At 46.6% G+C, this 21,906-nt stretch overlaps 1 protein-coding gene across 1 annotated transcript; it reads right to left on the minus strand.

Moving 5' to 3' along the window:
• Positions 1-149: 149 nt before the first annotated feature.
• On the minus strand, positions 150-21,553 carry LOC144142846 (uncharacterized). Its single transcript, XM_077674640.1, has 8 exons — positions 21,353-21,553; positions 18,527-18,797; positions 15,320-15,491; positions 13,620-13,820; positions 7,429-7,769; positions 4,772-4,975; positions 2,115-2,304; positions 150-623 (listed from the first exon to the last, which is right to left on the minus strand). Exons 1-8 carry the CDS (start codon positions 21,551-21,553, stop codon positions 389-391), a joined length of 1,815 nt encoding a protein of 604 aa, XP_077530766.1. The 3' UTR covers positions 150-388.
• Between the last annotated feature and the right edge of the window lie 353 nt (positions 21,554-21,906).

Below are 21,906 nucleotides of genomic sequence, written 5' to 3' on the forward strand. Positions count from 1 at the left end.
TTTCTGCAGGATTTATATGATCTGAAACATTGTTAAACTGCTAGGTTTTAAGCTTTCGAGACATTTATTGCTCCATGTTTTTCCATACGGCATGGGAAAAGAAGTTTGAAGAAGGAACAAACAAGAAAGGCAATTAAGAGGGCGATGGCGTGCGGTAATTAATATCTTTATTTGTATTTAAGAAACCACTGATAAGGAAGCAACACTTCGAGCTTTAGTACTTTTAAGTACAAAGAGCAAGAGACAGCGTGGGAAGTTTTTCCCGCTCTGTGAGAGTGAACCACGGTGATGAGTACTGGCGTCATGTTACAAAACAGCGCTGTCTCAACTTTAATTTAGATTCGTGTCTTTTGGCGCAAGTAGCGTCAGTAAGGCGGGCAGCATGCTATCAGACATGAATGTTCAGGTTCTTGATGACGGAGGAGACGATGTGCGGGAGGAGGGAGGGCGTAGGGACCAGCCGGAACTGCTCGTTGTAGCAGAAGCCCCGAAAACAGGACTGCGTGGTGGCATTGCTTTGCCATGCAATTTCCGCAATTGCAGCGGCGGTTCCACCCAGCGTCACCAGGACACCTAGGAACAGTGATGCAGCTAAAGCTGCCTTCATCGAGTTGCTCAGGGGCCTGCGAAGAACGCAGCAAAAGCAAGCTATAAATGAAACCAGCGAATAAAAACGTCGTTTCGCCCTTTTCTATACTTCACAAGGACAAGTTGCATTTGTTCACCCCCGATGTAAAGTTACACGTCGAAGTGAGGATGAGGAACCCTTCGGGATGTGTGTTCCAAAAGGCTTCGCTGCCCAGCGCCCCTACGTCACGTGTGATGTCAGTGCGGGCGCTATTCTGTTTAACTGCTGCTGAAAAGAGCCCGGCGTTCTGGTTCTGTGGCATCGAGGCTGAGTTCTGTATGCTTTCGCTGACGGCCAGGGTTCCAGCCCCAGCCACCACCTTTTACTTGTTTACTGCATTTTTAGTACGCAGCATTCTTTGCCGGGTACCCCCATAGCCAGGACCGTGTAACGCCGTGCATTTCCAGAAAAAAAGTGATATCGCCGAAGGTTTTCATGCAATTATAATACCGTAAATTGAGGTAACCGGTCGCACGAAATTTAAAAAACCCGAGAAATAAGAAAAGCTAAAAAAAATTACGAAAAAGAGCGAAACGTGACGACCTGCGTTTCCACAATGCAGATTTCGCGAAAGCTCCACCTGTAATCGTTATAATAACGTAAGTGAGATAATTTGTCGAATGAAATTCTGAGAAACTAAAAAAAATCAGAAAAATATAAGAAATAACGAAGAACGACAAACCATACGACGCCCTGCATTTCGAAAATAAGGCAGATTTTGCTGAAGTTCTACCTGTAATCGTTATACTAGCGGGCAAAAATGGTCGAACGAACTTTTGGAAGGTTCAAAAATGAAGACCGAGTACTCTTTAATATGAGCTGGAGAGGTCAGCTCTGCTAGTGGCAGCGCTTGCTACGCCACATGAAGATTATTACAATGCAGTGAAGTGAATGTGAGAGGTTGGGAAGGCAGCAGTTAGAAATAAAAGTTAAATAAAAAGGGCGCGCAGGGAAACGGAAGGAAAAAAACTGTACATAAATTTAAGCGAGAAAATTGAGCGAATGGTGCCCAGAAAGCGCAGAGCGCCTAATAACAAAAAGGTCAGTAAAATAGAAGAAAATAGCGGAAAATGACAAACCGGGTGACGCCCTGCATTTACCCAATAATGCAGATTTGGCGAAAGTTACAAATGCAATCGTCATAATAGCGTAGATGGAGGCAATTGGTCGGACACGGTTTGACAAAGCAAAAAAATTGGCTCTTAAGGACTCACACTCAACACAAGAGGCATAAGAATGCTACTCATTAGTAGAAAATTTTTCGAATCTTCTCCTAAAAACAAAAATTACCGTGTGGTGATACTTCGGACCATGCTAAAAATTACGAGGTGATCAAAATGAATATGGAGTGCTCCACTATGAAGCGCTTCAAAGCCTGGCTGCAGTTTTGGAGCGTAAAAACCCCGACTTTAAAATAGAAGTAAAGAAATAGCACCTAGCATCAGTGCTTGTAATTGAGGAAACCGCCGGCAGTGTACATTCTTACTTCTTAGACCCCTGGTCCGATGTCTTGCAGAGCTGGAAATAGAAGATGGGAGGAAGGACGTAGATGACCGGGCATACGGCAAGGGCACCGACCAGTGCCACCAAAAGCCCTTTGAAAGGAACGGCGATGGCCAGCAGGTATGCCACCAGCATAAGTGGAAAGATCCTCTTCAGGCGGCCGCAGTCACATCCTGCGCATCAGTGACAGCAAACGCGGCTCTGCAAACCTCGGTTTTAAAGATGATAGTCTTTCTTGGGCTACTTGAACGAAAAAAGTTTGGCCTGTGTCTGTATGTCTGTCTTCCTGTCACTCTATTCAGCCAGTCGGCCAAACTGAACGCATGCTGCGCAATTGTCTTATATACTCACAGCCAAATCTGATTGTCTAAGCCCGGTTTTAAGGTTCATATTTGTCAGCATTGCTGAACAAGAACAAGACACTACGCAAATATAACGCAGAAAATGAATACATGAGTAATATTTGCAGTGTTCCCTTATTAAAAAAATTACGAGTGCTTGCTCTTTGCGAGAGCAAACGCTATTTAGCGGAATTAAAAAAAAATCAAACTGCAACAGCAACGACATATTCCCCTAGACATTCCGCGTTCCGCTTGGAACGCTCTTGGAGTAGGCGAACGTGGTTCTAAAAGCGTTGTAGTCGGGTGCCTCGATTCCCGCGCGTCTCCGCCGTAAAGCAGCGCTGGCATCGAAGCACCCGACTTGCAGTAGGGGAACGGGGAAAATAAAAATTGACTTGAGCAAACCTCTAGCGTGTTATCTTGGAAGGAAGGAGACGGGAGAGGAACAACATGAGAGGTGAGCGGGAAAGAGAAGGGAGGCACTGACTTGGCAGGGGCGCCGGTCGACTATCTTCTTACGTGGACATTGGCAACGAAATGAGCAGATACGCGGTCAAGTTTGATATTAGACCTCAAAGCAGGACAACTTATGTCAGCAATGAAAGCAGCTAGAAAGTAATATAAAAAAAAACAGATCGCAATGATTATCGGAGCTCCGGCCGCCAACTGTTTGAGTGGAAAGGGGAACGGGAAAGAGCGCGGATAGAAGATGACGTATTAATAAGATGAAGGAAACGTGAAGATGAGATTGTACGCAAACCATGCATATTAAAGGTATAGAGAGTACGCGTACAGCAGTTCACCAGTACGACACCTGAGCTACCATGTAGCTGCAAGCCTCACTTTAAAAATCACCACAGCCATAAATGCCTTGTTTGCCCGGGTCGAGCGTGACTAGTAATCTAGCCTGACAACCTCGGCTATCACCAAATCGTCTAAACGAGTAAATATGCGGGTAAGGCCGCGTCCAGACTGTTGCCGCAACTGTCGTACTAACCTTCAAGAATGACGTCATTTCACGTCTCAGCCAACCGAACTGCGTGGCGCGCCGTTTATTTACGTCCATAGATCACGATATGGCTTTTGCGTCGGTAGTCGGAACGTAGCCTAACTCTTCTCGGGGATTAGGCTAGCAGGGTCCGTTGCTGAGAAAGTGCGGAGTATACAAGTAAGAAAAGCCGGTCTAGCTCAAACGTGATCTGTCCTATTATGATATGCGATCGATGATGAAGAGAAGTTTTGTTAGAAAAAAATTGGGGCAGCTTCACACGACTGGCGCGAAGACTGGGCAGCCTCATCTAGCTTGTTCTTGGTTCGGCTCAGTGTTTTAAGTGCAATGCACTTCTTAAGCGACCCTGAACCTGCGTCCACCGGCGATGTCCGCGCACGTGGAGATGGGCGCGCGCAGCCTGGCCGCTGACATAGCACATACCCACGTGGGGGATTGGCCAAGAATCGGGCGTGAGAAGGGCTAATGCACCTGCTTAAAGGAGTACTGACACGAAATTTCAAAGCTGAGATCCGCTCTAGCAATCAAGTACAACGACAACACAAATAGGTGCCTGTGAATAAATGCATCTTTCTTTCTTTGTAGTTGTGTGTGTGTGTGTGTGATCTCTCTTTCGCGAACATTACCGAACCGCGCAAATTCAACTCGTGCATTCGCACTTTCACATTCTTCCCCTCGGGGAAATGCGGGGAATTTTGTCATCGTTAGCATCCTAAAGAGCAATCAACACTCGGTCCTTAAAGTATGCACACTGTACGCGTGCCCACTGGCTTTGCGGTGTAGCTCCAAGAGTAGCAGAGGGCGCAGCGGGACGAGCCTTTGCTCAAAATTTTTGAACTCGGTAGGTGGCCACCGTTCGGCTCGTGTGGTCTCTCGTGTGGGACGCTAATTAGGAAGTTGACCAACGTTACCGCCTCTCGCCCTTGTGGCTTCTTTTATTTTGGCCCTAACTATTCTCTTTGCATCGGCAAGACTGCCCCACTCGTCCCCACAAGAGATAGAGCGAGCCACCCAGCGACGCGTTTCTAAACCCGTGCTTGTACCAGTTGTATCGCTCCTCCGAGAGGTGGCGACACAAGTCCTGCCTTAGCGCGTAGAGGTGAAGCTACAGTGAAGCGCTGCCGGAGCGTGCTATGACGTAATCGTTCGTCGAGGTTTTTCTGCGCACGCTCGCCGGCCTAACCACCATTTTAAACAGACTCGCTGTTGAAGCGGCAGTCACCATAGCATGATTGAACCATCTTAAAAGGAGCCCGTTGCGCGTTTCTAAAATTGTCAGCACCAACTCACGCTTTCCGTAGTCATTGAAGCTGTCGTGTTCGTCCAACGTAGTGTAGATGAGCGTCATCGTGGAAGCTGAGACGACCCCCAGGAAAAAGTTCGCTGCCAGTCGGACACCAACAGTGTCCAAGGAAAGGACGATGTTTCCGTTGACCAGGGCACCGAAAGTGCCGTACCCCGCGACTCCAACCACCAGGCAGGAAAAGGTGTGTCCTTAGCCGATAAAGAAACAAAAGATGCCTTCAGTCGAATGGAGCATGTATAAATCGGCCATTAAATGTCTGTATATTCCGTCCATATTGCACCAGGAGGGACCGCTACATTATTCGTAGTAGTTGGGATATCAGTGTTAGCAGTAATGGCAACAGCGGTAATTTTACCTGCAAAGAACGACGTAGGCCTAAGTGTGATGGCTGTGGTTGTATTAGAAGGATAGCAGTAGGCCGCAAGAAGGTTTGGGCGCCAATAAAAGGTTGTTTTATGCGCCGAAGCTACACCTGAAATATCAGAATCTTCCAGCAGAGCTCGCTTCTTCGTCTGGGATGCTTCATTATTGAACCTGAATACTAGTGACATCATCCATTGTTCGATGGCTCGTTCGGAAATAATGTAATGAAATATTCTAGAAACAACTGAATTTGGCTCAGTGGATAAGCTGACCGTAGTACGATAGTCACAACAGAAAGGAATGCACCATCGTGACAATGCCGCTTCTGTAATCCTGAAATCGAGAAATGTACGCACAATAAGGGCACCATATGCACCAGTGATGGTGTAGACAAGAGAACGTTTTGTTACATTTGAAATAAATACCCTTTGGTAACTTACTCAGCTCCACTTCAGCCAAAAAAGAAGTTTTCTAACCGAAAAAAATTCACACATCTCCACGAAGTGAATCAAGACGAGTGGGCGAAGCACTGGGGATCGTTCTTACCCTAAATCACACGTGGCATTGCCCACTCGCGAATGTAAATGAGTGAACGCGTGTGTACCGTAAATACAATTCCAATCCAATGCAATCCGATACAATTCAATTTAATGAATCCAATCCAATCCATTTCAATCCACTCCAATGCTCCTCGTGCATGCACAACACTGTACACGGACGCCAAGGGACAAGCCACGGACAAAGCGAGATCCTAAGGTGCTTTGCCCCTAAAAAAACGAAGACGTAATTTGCCTCTCCTAATTCATTAACGTCGATTACGGCAGGCCAAGGTATTTTTTATTATATGCGAGCAAAGTTTGCATTAACGACTCAAACACCATTTTTTTATTTGCGCACGTGCAAACATATGCTAATTTGGCCAGTTGCAGAACCGTGGGTAGACTAAACATATGTAGGTATAACCGGAGGAATTGAAAATACTTCGTTCGTTCCGTCGCTTCGAAGGGTGCTAAGGCTTTGTGCACAAAACACGCGAAACGTTAATCGAAAAGCTGTTTATGTGACCAAGTTTCAGCCATCAATACGCCAAGCATTACGGTACAGTGTATGAAAGCAACAAACAAACAATAACCAAACAAATAAAAGGGGGTCTAAATCAATGTCGGCAACATCTCGAATACTCGGTTCGTAATGGTATTTTAAAGAAATATCCTTCAGACCGGGGGATCAGGTGCAGCTTTCCTGCTCATCGCAGTTCTTCCAGAAATCGTTTATCTGCAGTTATTCATTGTAATGTTGAGCATTTTCGCACAACCAATATTAGAGGAGGAAGCTTGCCTTGCGCATACTTTCAAGTTAAGCCTCTTTCTCTAGCACGAGTGGAACAGTTGAGTACAAAAAGGAACAGAGGAGGGGAAGACAGGACAAAAGTGCGCTACTACAACTCAACTCACCTTGTGTCCTGTGTTCACCCTCCCTGTCCTGTTTCTGCGCTCAACTTTTGGAATACTGATGAAGATTGCGAAGCTGGGGAAGTTGGTAAGGACCCGTAGATTAAAAGGCGCAAGAGGCGGGGCACGAGTGAAAACGTAAGTTAAGGAGGCGCTCACAATCTACAAAATCCTTTGTGTTGGCAAGCCATCAATCGCACAACACGCAAAAGAGAAAATATTGAGGCGGCGTGACTGTAGTGGGTCACACAACGGACTAGAAATCTAATTCCTATCACGATGTTTTCCTTTCTTGTTTTTCCTATGTGCTCTTGTATTTCCTATATATACTTCGCGGTTTCTTTCAAAAAAATCAGTCGACCCGCCGCGGCGGCTCAGTGGCTAAGGCGTTGTGCTGCTGAGCACGAGGACGCGGGTTCGATTCCCGGCCGTGGTGGCCGCTTTTCTGATGGAGGCGAAAAGCAAAAACGCCCGTGTGTGCAAGATTTCGGCGCACGTTAAAGATCCCCTGGTGGTCAAAATTAATCCGGAGCCCTCCACTACGGCGGGCCTCATCGTTTGCGTTGCGTCGGCGCGTTAAACCCACAACCAGTAAAATGAATAAAAAAATTCAGTCGTCAGTCAGCGCCCGTTCTTGACAGTTTTCACTCGTGTCCTGTCCCTGACGCTGTTTTATTATAGGAGTACTAACTACTTTACTGCAACACAAACTTGGCCAAAGCTGGGAATGCGGGCCCCAAGTTGGTTCACGTAAAGCCAAAAACCCTGGAAGGGTTTACATGTTGTAGTGGTAACTCGTAACAGCTTTCGATGCAACATCCACTCACCGACGATACTGCCAGCAACTGCTTGGTTGAAGGCCGCTGGGGCTTTAATGTCGCGACGAACGAGGGGGAAGCCAGCGATGTTTGCATAGTTGAAGGCCAAAATGCCGAGACTGGCAAAGAACGAGGTCCCCGTTATTGGTTCGGTCCACCCGCCACGCACAGTCGATACGGGAGAGACTTCGCCTAAGCCAAGCAGCTGGCCCAGGTTCAGGGTAAAGATGGCTCTTGGGTTGGCACTGCTGCTAGATGCGCCCAGTGTTGGCTTGGTGCGGCTGCTTGAGAGACCAGCAATGAGGAGTACCACAAGTACCAGGTTGAATGGCAAGCTCACTATGTTGGTCCTGAAAGAGAAAAAAAGTACGTGTGAAAAATATTTCCCATTGAAACATGAAACATTTGTTCCAGCGTTCCAGGACATTTGCGATAATAAACAAATTAAGTATAAGGTGCCAAAAAGTAGGTATGGATTTTTAAGGCAATGGAATTCACGGGCTTGTTCCGTGAATATAGCAATACTGAAAGCCTGATTTTTGGATTTTATTTGTTCAGAGAAGCTGCCTCTGATTTTTTACAAAAGGTCGCTATACGAAATATCAAAATGTAGAAGTGCGAGTGGTTCCACATGAGTGTCCTGGGCCCGCGGCCGAGAGGTGGTCGTAAAATGCAGCTTAAGCAATGTGTAAAAAAATGTAGTTAGAAAGATTTGGAAACGTATGATGTCTGGAACTGAAAAAAAATATTGCCCCTTTGAAGGGACACTACAGGCTGAACAACTCTGTCTGAAATGGTATAGAACGCGTTTTGTAGCTCCCTCAGCTCTCCAACATCCAGCGATGCCTTAATTCCCGAGAAATAATTATAACTGGAATTTCCCTTTGCGTTCCCGATCCGTTTTTTCATGACGTTTCTGAGCGCGTCACAAAGCGGCCAGAGAGCCGAGCCGGGAATTACTGGATCGTCGCCATCTTCCTGAAAGCCTGTGTTCATTGGCTTTCACTTTCGTCACGACCAATCAGGAAGGGTCTGTTAATTGCCATCTTTGTGTGCGGCCGTACACCAAAAATCGCCCACCAATCCTCCCATTTGTATTGGCGGGGAATTATGACGTAGAAGCCTTCCCATAAATTCCCAGTACGCTGTACCACCTGGGAGCTGGTGTTGAAAAGAGAGAGAGAGAGAGAGAGAGAGAGAGAGAGAGAGAGAGAGAGAGAGAGAGAGAGAGAGAGAGAGAGAGAGAGAGAGAGAGAGAGAGAGAGAGAGAGAGAGAGAGAGAGAGAGAGAGAGAGAGAGAGAGAGAGAGAGAGAGAGAGAGAGAGAGAGAGAGAGAGAGATCTTTCTTGAAAACTGACGATGCCAGCCGAGCTAAGCTGCCCGGCTTGCTACGCCAGATGCCAGATGAATGTGATGACGATGATTATAATGATGAAGAGGAGTACGTATGATTTTAACTGATTGCAAAGTCTGATCAAGACTTGTGTTTTTTAGGTATGCCAATAAGGCTTTCGTTGCACGAGCGACACGTTTGGAAGAATTCCAAGGACCTGAGTTCTAGTCCTACAGAGAGTGGCCGGCCCAGAGGCACTCCGAGAGACACTCTTTGTGTACTAAAGCGCGCAGTCACAAATGAGGTGTTGGAGATCTTCTTGCACACCACACTGTGGGCACAGAGACGAAGTGGACTGATTAATTTTGTAGCAGTAGTATCGCGTGTAGGCGACGTTCAACCGCATGCGGTGCAGTATTGCTTCATCATGCTTGGATAGTCCAGGTGGCATCTTAAATTACAATGCGGGTCGCTAGAGTAGAGGGGCGCGTAATGACGGGATGCGCCTGCCCAAAGCGATCGCTGCATGCTTCATGCCACACTGGATGCAAGGGCTGAATCATCTTTGCGAGAAAATGGCACCGGTATTTTTGATCCACGTTGGTCCTGCGCCGTGGATGCTGCAACCTCCGCCTTCACATTTCCAGTTATCCCGCAATGGGCAGGGAGCCACTGAAGTGCTATCTTATGGTGCACTTGAAGATCTTGAGCTTGTACATCAAGCACAAGCTGATATTTGGGGAAAGACGCCAGACATTGCAGCGCAGCCCGAGAGTCCGTGAAGATGGCCCACACGCGTGCCGGTTGCTCGATGATGTAAGCCAAGGCCATCCGCAGAGCTGCAAGTTCGGCAGCCGTAAATGATGTTTTATGGCTAAGCATGGAAATGAGGGTGGTGCGGGACGAAGCTATCCACACTGTGAAAGTGGATGAAGTGGATGACACCGATATATCAGTGTACAGATGTGTATTACCTCCGTATGTGTTGTAGATATAATCAAGAGCAAAAAAAAAAAAAAACCGTACAGCGGCAGGTGGAATATGCTCATTGCGTGTAATTCCGGGCACCGTGGCCACTATATTAATGGGCGGGAACATCCAGGGCGGGTGGAGATTAATTGCTGGTGGCTGGTAATGCTGCGGCAGGAAGTCGAACACTTCGCTGGCAGTTGATCCAACACCTTTTCGGCCGTCTCGTTTCAGGTCGATTATGCTACTAGTATACCAGCTTTTACCGGTGGGTGTTTTATGCATATATGCGCTAGCGGTCAGTAGGCTCTCACATTCACCCGCACGCGTGGATCTTTTGACTGCACTTGCAGGAAACAGTTCAAGGACATCGAAACTGAAACAAGGGCGGCCGCCTGGCTGTAGCACCACATTTTATGAAGAGTGGCAGCCGTAGTTTGTCTTCTCAAAAGCGCGTGACCAACAAAAGTTCCCCCACACATTTATTTTTTATTTCAATGTCCCTGTTTCCTCGGTTTTGGTTTGAGAACAATGCTTTCAGAAGCTCCACCAATGCGTTCACCGTCTGTGGTGATGCAAAGTAGTACGAGAAAGTGGATGGGGCGTGAACACCTGTCTGCACGCTTTTTGCATTTTCAGCGGGAATAAGGAACTGCTGCTGCGATGGGTGGTATATTTATAGTCAGAACATTCTAATCTACCGATATAGGCGAACCTGCTTTTAGACGTTTAAGGGACAGGCAACCAATGTTTGTGGAGCACATGTCGTTTAGCTTATATGAAAGCCAGGGTATTAGATATTGGGGTAGCCGCAAGGAATTTCTAAAGAAACAGGCAGAAATTATTTTTCACTAAAATTTCCAAGTCTGAAAGGGGGCGACGCGTAGTGTCTAAACGCGACACTACGTTACGTGTCCAAACAACTCCGTCGATTTCAACGCGTGATTCAAAAACCGCATGAAGGAATACGAAAGGTTGCACATTATTGTTGTTTTAGCCGGGAACAAGTTTTAAATACCCTTTTTTATACTCGCCTGCAGTTAAAACTGTGTTGCCGCATAGCTCAGTGTCAGGGTTGCCAGCATTCCTTTTTGGCGGGACACGTAAGGCTGGTAAATTTGATAATTCAGATTCCAAACGTTCTTTGGCGGTATCAGCCAAACAGCTCCGGCCTAAGGTGTTTTAAGTGATGCCCTTTCGTTCGGGCTAAAGAAAATATGCTCGACAAAAAACCGGTTGTCTGTCCCCTTATGTCACTATGAAGATCACACTATGACAACGTGCTACAGTGACTATTGCGCAGAAGAACACCCACAAAGTTTCGGCTGCTCATTGTGGCAAACTTGGCTAATCTTTGGCTCCCACAGTCAACTGTTAAAGTTCACAATCAAATATATTCAGGATTTAACATATATGAATGCGTTTAGTGCTGGAGAAATTAAACTGAAGTGATAAGTTATACCAAAAGCAATAAATGATACACTGTCCTAATTTTTGTCCCCGTTTTCTCACCGTTTTTCGCGCTGTCTCTTGGCTTAAGCAATATCTACCAACTGGGCCGAGTTGCCTCTTTTATAGTTTATTACTGGCAGTGAAATATGGAAGTCTGGTTTTAGAAATGAAACTGCTTCACTGCACGGCCAATAACGACACTGAAGGCATTCTATGGAACTGCCCTCGCTTTATCGACTAGCGAAAACAAGCCTTAGAAAAAAAAATTACCAGTGCTATGGCTCGGCTATGCCAGGATATGCGTAGCGTGAGCTAAGGTTCAGCTGGTTATTCTAAGCTTTCCTGGTTGTGTAGGATTAGCTTGATTATCATGCTAACTGCGGCTTCAATGACACACACTGTATACGCATTATGTACCCATGTATATTTATCAAGCAGCTCGTCCGCAGCGTCACCAATCACCCAAGGGCTAAGCTGGTTCCACCTGCGCACGCCGGTGTTGCTGCAACGCACGAGCCATCGGTTGCACACCCGGCCACCCCTGGCATGATCATAAAGTGGACCGAACCGCCACGTGCGGAACGGAGTTCGGCGAAGACGCTGGGCACGTGGGGTGTGAGAGAGGCGCCGGCCAGCGAGCAACGTTCTGTGCGCCGTGTAACGTCACTGATCCTCACGCATTCGCAGCACGGCTCTCCAGGAGCCACGGGAAACTGCTCAACCTCGGCCTGTGTAGCTCACGCTACAAATGTAGCCACTGCAAGTCCCCGAATCTGACCAATTGGCTTTACCGAAATCTTCCTAATCCAAGCGAGGGGTGGCGTTTTCTCATAACTATATACGGACGTTCCTTGAGACATCCGACCTCCACCTCTCTTTTCATCTTCCTAACCCATTATAGCTATTTAGCTATTTGATTTTTCCCCAAATTCTTTTACCCACCCAAATTCCTCTAGACACAAAAGTTCGCCAAAGCGTAGCATGGCGACTTTATACCCTTTGTAAAAAACAAAAAAGACTACCATCACTTCTGAACGGAAGTTGAAGGAAGTGCGAAAGCTTCCTCCAGTACCATAAAAGTGCGTCCACTTGATCGCAAAACCTTCAAACGCACAAGTCGGAAACGAAGAAGGAACCCAGGCTGCAATTTCCCGCGCACTAAGTAAACGCATCTACGAACGATCTAAATGCATGCCGATGCGTGGCTTGCGAGATTAACGTATACTGATGTACTCCTTCATGATCGATGTGTGCATTGTCCTAGAATCGTTCCTTTTTCGCGCTTTTCAGCTAATCGTTTTAACACGATGAGAGGCCGGTTTGACGCACGCGCCGTGTGTGTCCAGACATCTTATCAGAGCTTTTCGTCCACCAACCGGTCTATGGGGAAATGCATTAGTTTTTGACAGAACGCCATCGGTCCCACTCAAAGCTTTCGCTTTCAAAAAAAAATTCGTCTTACAACGACTACCAGTTTTAGAGCAGAGGTTGTGCCAGCCGACATACCTTAACAGGACTGCCAGTTAAAGCATCGTGTTGAGTTCGTAGTCACTGCTGCTTATGCTTTAGGCTTCTGCCATTTGAAATTTGACGTGAGAATGCTTTGTGCGATCCGGTAGGCCTGGCACATGCGGAAAAGTTAGTGCTTAGTACGGGTATTTGTCCAAAAATGTACGGTCGCAGAAAAACCTGGTAGTCTTGACTCCTGAAATAGTAAAGTCGGGAATTAACGACGTTTAAACTAGTACACAAACACATCTAGCGAACTGGTATACGAAAGAGCGTGCTTTTTGTGCACCAGTTTACTCGATGGCGTCATCAAGCAGCGGCTTGGAACCATGTACAGCTGTAGCAGAGAACTTCTCACATGACAAGACATGACATGATTGTAGGCAACGTGATGGTATCTGTGGGATTTCATTGCTGGAAATCAATTTTTTTGCAGTTACTGCTCTTTTGAAAGTGGTAGTCAAGGACGCCAACCAGAGAATTCTGGCACCCGGTCGCTTTGGAGCCGTAACTGTTTCGACATCCGTCGGAATCCATGCAAGCACCACCGCACCTCACCGACTTCGCACGCAGGAGGAACGGACGGAGAATCCACATCTGGAAGGTCGTGTGCGGTTCATATTTCTCAACAAGTGCTTGCTTCAAAGTTAAACTTGGGTGTAAACGCGCCGGTGAAATACACCTTGGCTCTAATCTGCGGCGGAGAGGAAGGCTCCGCAATTGGGACCACCCGGGAACGTTTGACGTGCGCCGAAATCTCTACACACGGGCGTGTTCGCCTTTCGCCTCCATCAGAAGAGCAGCCACTGCGGCCGGAATCGAACCCGCGTCCTTCGGCTTAACCGCTAAGCCACCGCGGCGGGTTCAGGCAGTGCTTGCGTGTAACCCGCTACCAGACAACCCCCCGAGCACCTCTCGCAATTCCGCGGCTGCTCACCAGTATCGCGTGGTGGAAGTTGTTGGAATGACGATGCTGAGTATTCCCATGAACGTTAGGCCCGTACAGTACAGGATGCCCTGTATTTCGGGGTCGATGGGGAGCATTCCCGCAAAGTCGCCGCCAAATTCAGCCATGGTGACCAGCAGCACCGCCTGTAGTCCCACCACGCTCAGCAGACGCAGTGCCACCACGACGCTCCTGCCATCAACATAAAAAAAAATATATCCCAAATTACAGCCCAAGACATAGTCCAAAATACCGCCCAAATATAGCCAACCATAACTATCAAAATAATGACTCACATTGGCTCAACTGCGTAGTGCAGCTACAAATACCACTTCGACTCAGTGAATTCAGTGTCCCTATGGTCCAGCATTGTGGCCTTGGAGTTGGCAACAATAAATATATCTTGTGTGCACTACACAATCCAGTGCGCTATTTACCCCGTTCTTTTACGCGATAGAATTTGCCACAATGACCAATTGGATTTTATTTGTGCCAGGAGTCATTTTTGGTCGGGGCAAAATGGGGTGTACAAATGGCAAAACAAGCGGATTACTGTTATGGCTTGCTCAGTTCTTTCCCTTGTTGATGCCCTCCTTTTAACAGCCACGCTTACTTTTTCGACAACTAAAACAAACTTTTGGTCAGGGTACCGAGCAGCTTTAGTTCTTTGCCCATGAATACCGACGAACCCGTGCACTTTGCGAAAACATGACTTTTTTACCGCCTGTCTTAAAAAAGAACTCGAAAAGCCTGGAATATACGTGGCTAGTGCCTGTAATATACAAATTGACAGTTGCGGTACGTTCTCGCATCGACTGAAATACTTTTCGTGTCTGGCTTAAAGAGCATTGCCAAATTTGCTATGCAGTACCAACTATTGCTTTACTCGGCGCTACGTTTGTGTTGCTACGAACATTTAATTCATTGCTTAGTTTTAGTTTAGTGTGATGCATTCAAGCATGAAAACTAAATTGAGCTGCGCTACTTTAAAGGTAGCGCGGGTTTTCCAGCACACCCGAGGAAGGCCCTAGCACGACTCGGCACTAGAGTAATTCTGGGAACATGGACAATGTAAAGAATGAATTTTGCGCTCATAGAAAGATTTCGCAAAATGCATTCGTCTCCTAGAAAATGTGGGGCGACGGTAAAGCTAAGGTTCTAGGCTGCAGCTGATTAAAAAAAAAACGAGAACATTTGCATACATGGAAGCCAACGGCGTTTTAGGAATGATGAAAGGAGAAAACAGCTGAGTGGTGTTTTTTTTTTCATTTATTCTTCATTTAATATATAATTTAAATCCAAATACCGAAGAAAGCTGCGAACAGAGTAGTTTTACAAGGCCTTATTTTGTGAACAGAAGCGTAGACAAATATTTTACTTCGGGGCACGCAGAAAAGAGATCAACTCTGCCATTTAGAGGATGTATTTCGAATTGGCCTTTTTAGATTGAAAGTTGGAGCTATTTAAGCATTTAAAGTAACAAATTTACATCACAAATTTTTCTTGCTTTTAAGAACACTAAGAATTGATAGTTGAAATTCCAGCAGTTTTTTTGGTTTAAGAGGTAAGGTGGATTGAATTTCAATGGGGTACTGTAACATATTCTCAGTCAGACCCAGAAATAAGCGCTAAGATAATCATTCATTTTACGAGAGCTAACAAAAAAGAGTGACAACAAAAAGAGTTATTACCCGCCCCAGTCTCCAAGCGCTTTCGAAGCAATGTCCGTATAATGGGTGTACCAGTAGAACTTTCGGAACTCTTCATGTCGTTCTTCGAGGATGTCACAGCACCAGCCAAGGAGGAAGGAGTTAAATACAGAGAGCGCACCGAATATGCCGATCAGGAGAACGGCACTCCAGCCTGAAAAGTTGCACATGAAGGGTATTGATTCAGAAAGCAAATACCAACCTCATCGGTAGGGTTCATTAGAACGCGAGGGCATCCATTCACAAAACTGCAAGTGTGTCAAGGGATTCCAACTGTCTTTCCAGTCCATTCATTGTTTTCAATAACGTGTGATACAACCATCACGTGAGCAAATATCCCATGTTTTATGCAAAGGATTGTTTGGCAGCTACAGAGAATTTTGGTGTGGCTCCCACTCACGTTGGCACTTTTTCTGCTGGAGGGGTTTCAACTTAGAAGCTTTAAGTGCTGCAGCATGCAAAAAACCGGCGTTGTCGTTTGCAGTGTAGAAAGTAGCCGCTGCTGTAAACAGCTAAGGAACACATTTGAGTTCGTGTAAGAGGTGATCCCGGGTCTCCAAAGTAGGAGCCGAGTGTTTTACAAGCATGCTACATAGCACGCTGCGAGCACTGGTACGGCAGCCTAATAATAGCGGGGCTGGCGTCATATCATGTGAATACGATGTAGAAGTACATACGTTATTGCGAAGCATTGTCAGGGCTTTGACGTTTAAAGCAAGCGCACAGACAAGTGCCTGGAGGATTTTTTACCGCGTTATGAAAGGCGCGCAGATGACGCAAGCGGTTTTTCTTCTGTGAAAATTAACTAGCACCATCCCTGTTCTTCCCGTAACAGCGAGTTTAAAGACGAAGTATATATTGATTGATTGATTAATTGTTCGGTTCACCGCCCTCGAGCTACACCTGGACTATGAGGCTTGAGAATAACATTGACCACCTGAGGATCTTTAAAGGGCGCCGAAATCTCGACACACGGGTGTTTTCGTCGCCTTCAGAAAGGCAGACACCGCGGCTGGGACCGAATCCGCATTGCTGAGCTCACCAGGACAAAGCCATAGCTAGTGAGTCACCGCGGCGGGTAGGCATAGTACAGGCATGAGAAAAAACTTGAAGTCCTATCCATTTGGCACGGTTTATAAAAGGCAATAGCGCATGATAGCCTTGAATGAGCTTATTTAAGGGAAAACAGAAGTACACAGATAAAGAGAACAGCTTTGTTTTATTGGCTCACGAGGAAATAAATCGAAGAAAACGAGTTAATACATGACGTCACAGAGAGGCGGCTTCAAGGCAAAACACATACAAATAAAAGACTCACTTTGACGGGGGTACGCCAAATAAAAATAATAAAAAGGCTCTCTGGACTTGTTCAGCGTGGTCCACCAACTGTGTTAGGCTAGTTTAAAAGGGTCATGATAACGATCAAACCTTTGTTCACTTTAAAAGAAGAAGCCTTTCGCAACGCACCAAGCCTAATTCTATGTTTTCCCCCGAAGAACGCGAAAATGTTGAAAATCTTTCTGATGTGGGCGAAAAACAAAATTTAGGCGCATGTTAAGGATGTCCGGGTCGTCAAATTTAATCCGGAACCCTCCCCTATGGCGCGCCTCATCGCCTGTGTAGCGTCGGCGCGTTAAAACCCACAATCAATCAATCAATCAATCAATCAATCAATCAATCAATCAATCAATCAATCAATCAATCAATCAATCAATCAATCAATCAATCAATCAATCAGACAGTCAGTCAATCAGACAGTCAGTCAATCAGACAGTCAGTCAATCAGACAGTCAGTCAATCAGACAGTCAGTAAGTCAATTGAAAATCTTCAAATTTCGCGGCACACTGATGCATACGTTCACGAGTGACGTTATATGGCCCAGCTCTAAAAACACTTAGTACGTTAACTGCACGTCAGCATTCAACTGGTGGGACCCACTCAATTACCCACTCATATCTCTCCGCGGTGGTTTTGGTGAACGGCCGCCAATCGCACAAGCAGGAGTCCGCGACGTCTCGTAAAGAAACCGCCCCAAAGTGGCTAGGGAGAAGCCGCTGCTGCATCTGTTCTAATATCGCTGTTATTTTTTTTAAAGTTTGCGATAAATTACCATCACCGTTACCCAGATGTAGCCATCTTTTTAATGAGCCGAACTTGTAGTTTGTTTTCATGGCTAGTTTAAACGAAGAAGTCGGGTCAACTATACTCGGTCGCTTAAAAAAGCAGTGCTACGAAGACTGTTAACTATGAACGCCCTAATGACGATTCCGTAAAAGGGGATTTTCACCTTATATTTTTTCACTGAAATACTTTATATGGTAGACTTGCTAAACCATTAAGCTGCTCCTTTACTGGTGTTGGTATCTGGAGTTTTCGTTATGCCATCACACACCACATCACTGCCCTGAAAACTTCTGACACCCTTTCCCAACCACATAAATGTTATCTAAGCCCACTGATTAAGCGCCATTCTTGAGAAACTCATCTTAGATTAATGCATTATTGCACGTCACTGCCAACATTTTATTGCCTCATTTTATCCGTAGAAACATCTAACCTGCAAGCGAAGTTGCGGGTAATGAAAAGCTTCCTGTACAAAACAAATGTCAGAATACGCATAGGAATAATTCTGAGATGCGATAAAGTGCGAGATTTCTAGCTACTTCGTTTTAAAGCTGATGCTTTAGTGAACACAATCGAGAATGCAGTTCGGCTTCGAACTAAGTAGAGCTACCAAGAAGACGACATATAACACGATGCCTGAAGGAGTGGATTATTTCAAGACCCACACTTTTTTTAAAAAAAGGTTGTGCCATTGACTAACGGAACACTAACAAGTTACTCGTCCCAGTATACGTAGTAACTGGAGGCAGTACAAACAACACTAATCAGGGTTACTAACTGAAGTAGGCAGTAAGCATAACTACCTTCACTAGTAAAGTCCTAGCGATAACACCCTTCTGAGCTACATGCCTTTACTAACTGGTCATGCACAACCTAGTCATAAGCATGACCTTAATCTAGTGTATCCTACTTCCTGCAAATAGTTAATTTCCTAACCATGCAGGGGCTAGTGACCTGCCTACGTACCGTACCGCGGGGTAGCCTGGTTCGTAAGAAGTAAGTAAAGACGGCCGCTACTGCCCTTTTACGACCTTTTTTATTAAGTGTGCAAGAGTCCACGTCACCTATTCCGGCGAAGGCTAAGGGCATCGTGGCCACTCCCAAGCCCATCAGGTTTGCCGTGAGGGCTGCAGTGGCTGCGGCGATGCCAAGCATGGCGGGCTGAGGAGTGAACGAGGTGTCCTTTATCTTCCATTCCTGGGCGTAGATTCTTCGGGTTCGCTGCCACCAGCCCTCCTGGAAGGCTCCAGCAGCGGCTTTCCCCGGGACAGGCAATCCACTGGCGCTTCCCGGAAGACAGTTCTCGGCCACCGTCATCGTCTGGAAGCTGCCGTTCTGCCGTTCCCGGCCGCATGTAGCGCAAAATACGGCGAAATGTCACTGTCGGCCGGCCTTCGGGAATCACTACTCTCAATGTCGCATGGTTTTGTTTTGCTTTTGTTACGCTTTCGTTACTATCTGACACGAGAGCGATAGGTGTGCCACTTTCGAAAAGCCCTGCCTCATTCACGAAACCGACTGAGTAAAAGAATGCCGAGCCAGCAAGAAAGAGGACTGCGCTACTTCGTTGCTACGCAACGCCTTAGCAAGTGCAGAGCGGCTCGCTTGCCGAACGAAAGAATGCCCGCGCTACCGAAATCACTGCCCTGGATATCTGCATGCGTAGCAGTGGGAACTGTACTGACGCATTATCAAAAATAAAGCCAGCTCCCCTTCACATACGCACTCGAGCGCTACCATTCCAATTTCATGTGTAAAACTGCGAAGATTTTTAAGGCAAACCTTTCTGGGACGCTTTCCCCAGCTTTCCCGGGGATATCATGCTGTGCACCACGGTGCTGATGTTGACTATCGTTTTTGCAGTGCTTTCATACATGTAGAAAAGAAAGAAAGCGTTTATCGTAAGTATTGCAGGGCCCCTTTAAACAAGCTAACAGGAGAACTCGCACGGGATGCTGGGAACTATCGGGATAGCCAACCTTTCCGCTTTTTAGTATTTTGAATGCTTCGCTCGCGTGTTGGGAGTCGTGAGCGCTGTGGTTTGCGCTATGCCAACACAACAAGGTGCCGAGAGAAACCCAGTGCAACCGACTGCTCTGAAAGCAGACTGCACGTGCTGTACAAGCTTGCGCTGTATCAGAAGTACGATTCATTACGAATAAAAATTTGCAATTTCATTTGTAATTATAATTATTTTTTTGTAATTATAATAAAACTAACTTCACGATATTGTATTCGTTGGTGTTTTTTTAAAGAAGGAGAATCCTGAACAGCCACTGTGCGCTGGTTTCTGGTTTTGAGAACTGCTGAAGACAAAGAGCTTCCTGGGACCAATTCTCCAAACAAAAGGGTGTAGTTTTGGAACGGCATCGTAGCGCCAGGCACATGCTTGTGTTTGTGGGCTGAGGCGCCGCTTTGAGAGGCTTTCCCTTGTCGCTTTGAGCCCTTGTTACAGTGGTCCTCCCTAAGCTTTGCACCTGGCCGTTGCCCCTCAAAACGGCGCCCCAGCCCAAGAACACATGAATTTGCATGTATCGTTTCGAAACGGCGTCGTTTCAAAAAAAGGGGTGTCAGTTTCTAAGCGGCGCGGCAGCCCCGTTTAGAAACGACGCCCCTTTTTTGGAGAATTGGGCCCCTGCTGTAACAATTACCCGTGATGTCGCAATGTGCCCCCAGTATACACCTTGCATCGGGGTTCTGCTTCATTTATGGTTTACCACTTCGAATTTCGCTCTTTATGCATTTTCTTTGAGCTACTGATTAAAGCTTGCAGTCGGGCCTAGAAAGTCAGCAACAATACAACTCGGTAGTAGCTTGGGAAAAATCCTCTATTGAAAAATGCTTCGGAAACCTCCAAAAATTTTACTGGGTTTGCTGAAGGATGACCATAAACTTTGGTGTTTACAAAGAAGTATTGCTGACTGATTTGAAAATAAAGCTAAGCAGAAGAAAAAAGCCCAACTGCGCGATGTGCGTCATAATCTCGATGTGCGTCATGTTGTGGGCGCACGTGGGTTTTGGGGACATAGTATATGTATGCGTGTTGCAGTTTATAAAAAAATAGTTGTGAGTACAGCGTCGTCCTGTCGTCTTTCTCTCCTAGTGTCCCCGTTTTTTACGCTGTTTCGTCAAGATGATACATAACCAGTACCAACTCGCCCAAATGTTGATCCTTCTGAAGAAGCAACCGCCCGGTGACAGAGTTCCCGACTTCTTGTTCTTTACCAGCAAGACGGTGAACAATACTTTCATTTATAGCAAAAATGGAAAAGCAGGTGCTGCGGTACTCTGTCTTCCCGCAGACTTGAGAGCAACAACTGTGCGCTGCGACACTGAAGCGGGACGAACTGCGCGCCGAACTTCATGCCAAAAAATCCCAGGCCATCTCTACTAACGTGAAGACTGGGGAGGGGCGAATCATGAGTGTATTCATCGCGCCTTGGCGTTTTAGCCCACGGAGATGAAACCGCTGAGGGGTAGAGGTAAACATCTTTGCTGTAAGTCTCGTGTCTATGATGCACTAATAGTTCTAGCGTTAGGCACTTTAAAATAGTGTCCCGGTATTTTAGCACCGTTACTACACGATACTGCGACGACACGAGACGCCGGCAGCCCTAACCCCTAAGAGGCTTCGTCTCCAATAAAAGGCGTGCAGTACGAATACTGATGCAAAATTGACAGTTCGACGATTGCGTCGGACGCTCCTTGTTAAAATTTGTGGCACGGATTGGGAACGACAAGGTAGGGAGTTCAATTGGATCATCTTGGATTCGGGCTCAGAACTTTGAAGGACTTTAGAGGTGTTCTCCGACATAATACTGATTTGGAAACGCAACAAAGCTGAATTAAGTGAAGATACAGACGGTACAGGTATATTTCGAGACACTCACGGTTTGCTTGAGAAGTGGATGTGAGGTGGCACTGCACTGATATCCGCCTTCAGGGGATGCGTGCACCCCGGTGATGGTACTACAAGGCACCTTGCCGCTGGTCACCTTCTGGTCCGCGCACCCGCACTCGACGGGCTGTCTGAACACGCCCCGCAGGAAACCACACGCCCACACGCAGTGTCTCATATTTTTTTGACGCATGCGCACTCCACGGCTCTTTAGTGTAGCGCAGGGCCAAGTGCGCATGCTCGGCATTGAACAGTTACCGCTTGTGCACCACCAACGCAAGCTGAGTCACACGCGCACCGTAGTCGTGTGCGCACCGCCTATCGCGCACATGCCTACAAACTATACGACACATTTGGCCGTTTTCTTCACCATTCGGCATGACCCTATTTTACAAATTTAAAGCTTCGCCTTTCCACAACTCGGTTGATTTGATTTGATTATGAGGTTTAACGCGCTTACGCTGCACGGGCGATGAGGCGCGCTGTCTTGAAGGGCTCCGGATTAATTTTGACCACTTGGGAATCTCTAACGTAGGTCGAAACCCC

This window comes from Haemaphysalis longicornis, unplaced genomic scaffold (assembly GCF_048455015.1).
Source record: "Haemaphysalis longicornis isolate Haplotype H1 unplaced genomic scaffold, Haemaphysalis longicornis Haplotype H1 scaffold_6, whole genome shotgun sequence".
Classification (NCBI taxonomy): domain Eukaryota; kingdom Metazoa; phylum Arthropoda; class Arachnida; order Ixodida; family Ixodidae; genus Haemaphysalis; species Haemaphysalis longicornis.

Excerpts from the sequence above, each read along its gene's own strand:
- LOC144142846 (XM_077674640.1), bottom strand. The coding sequence starts at position 21,553 with ATGCGTCAAAAAAATATGAGACACTGCGTGTGGGCGTGTGGTTTCCTG. Across the intron at positions 18,798-21,352 it reads ATCCACTTCTCAAGCAAACC|AACGGCAGCTTCCAGACGAT; the intron begins GTGAGTGTCTCG and ends CGGGAACGGCAG. Across the intron at positions 13,821-15,319 it reads GCGCTTGGAGACTGGGGCGG|GAGCGTCGTGGTGGCACTGC; the intron begins GTAATAACTCTT and ends TGTTGATGGCAG.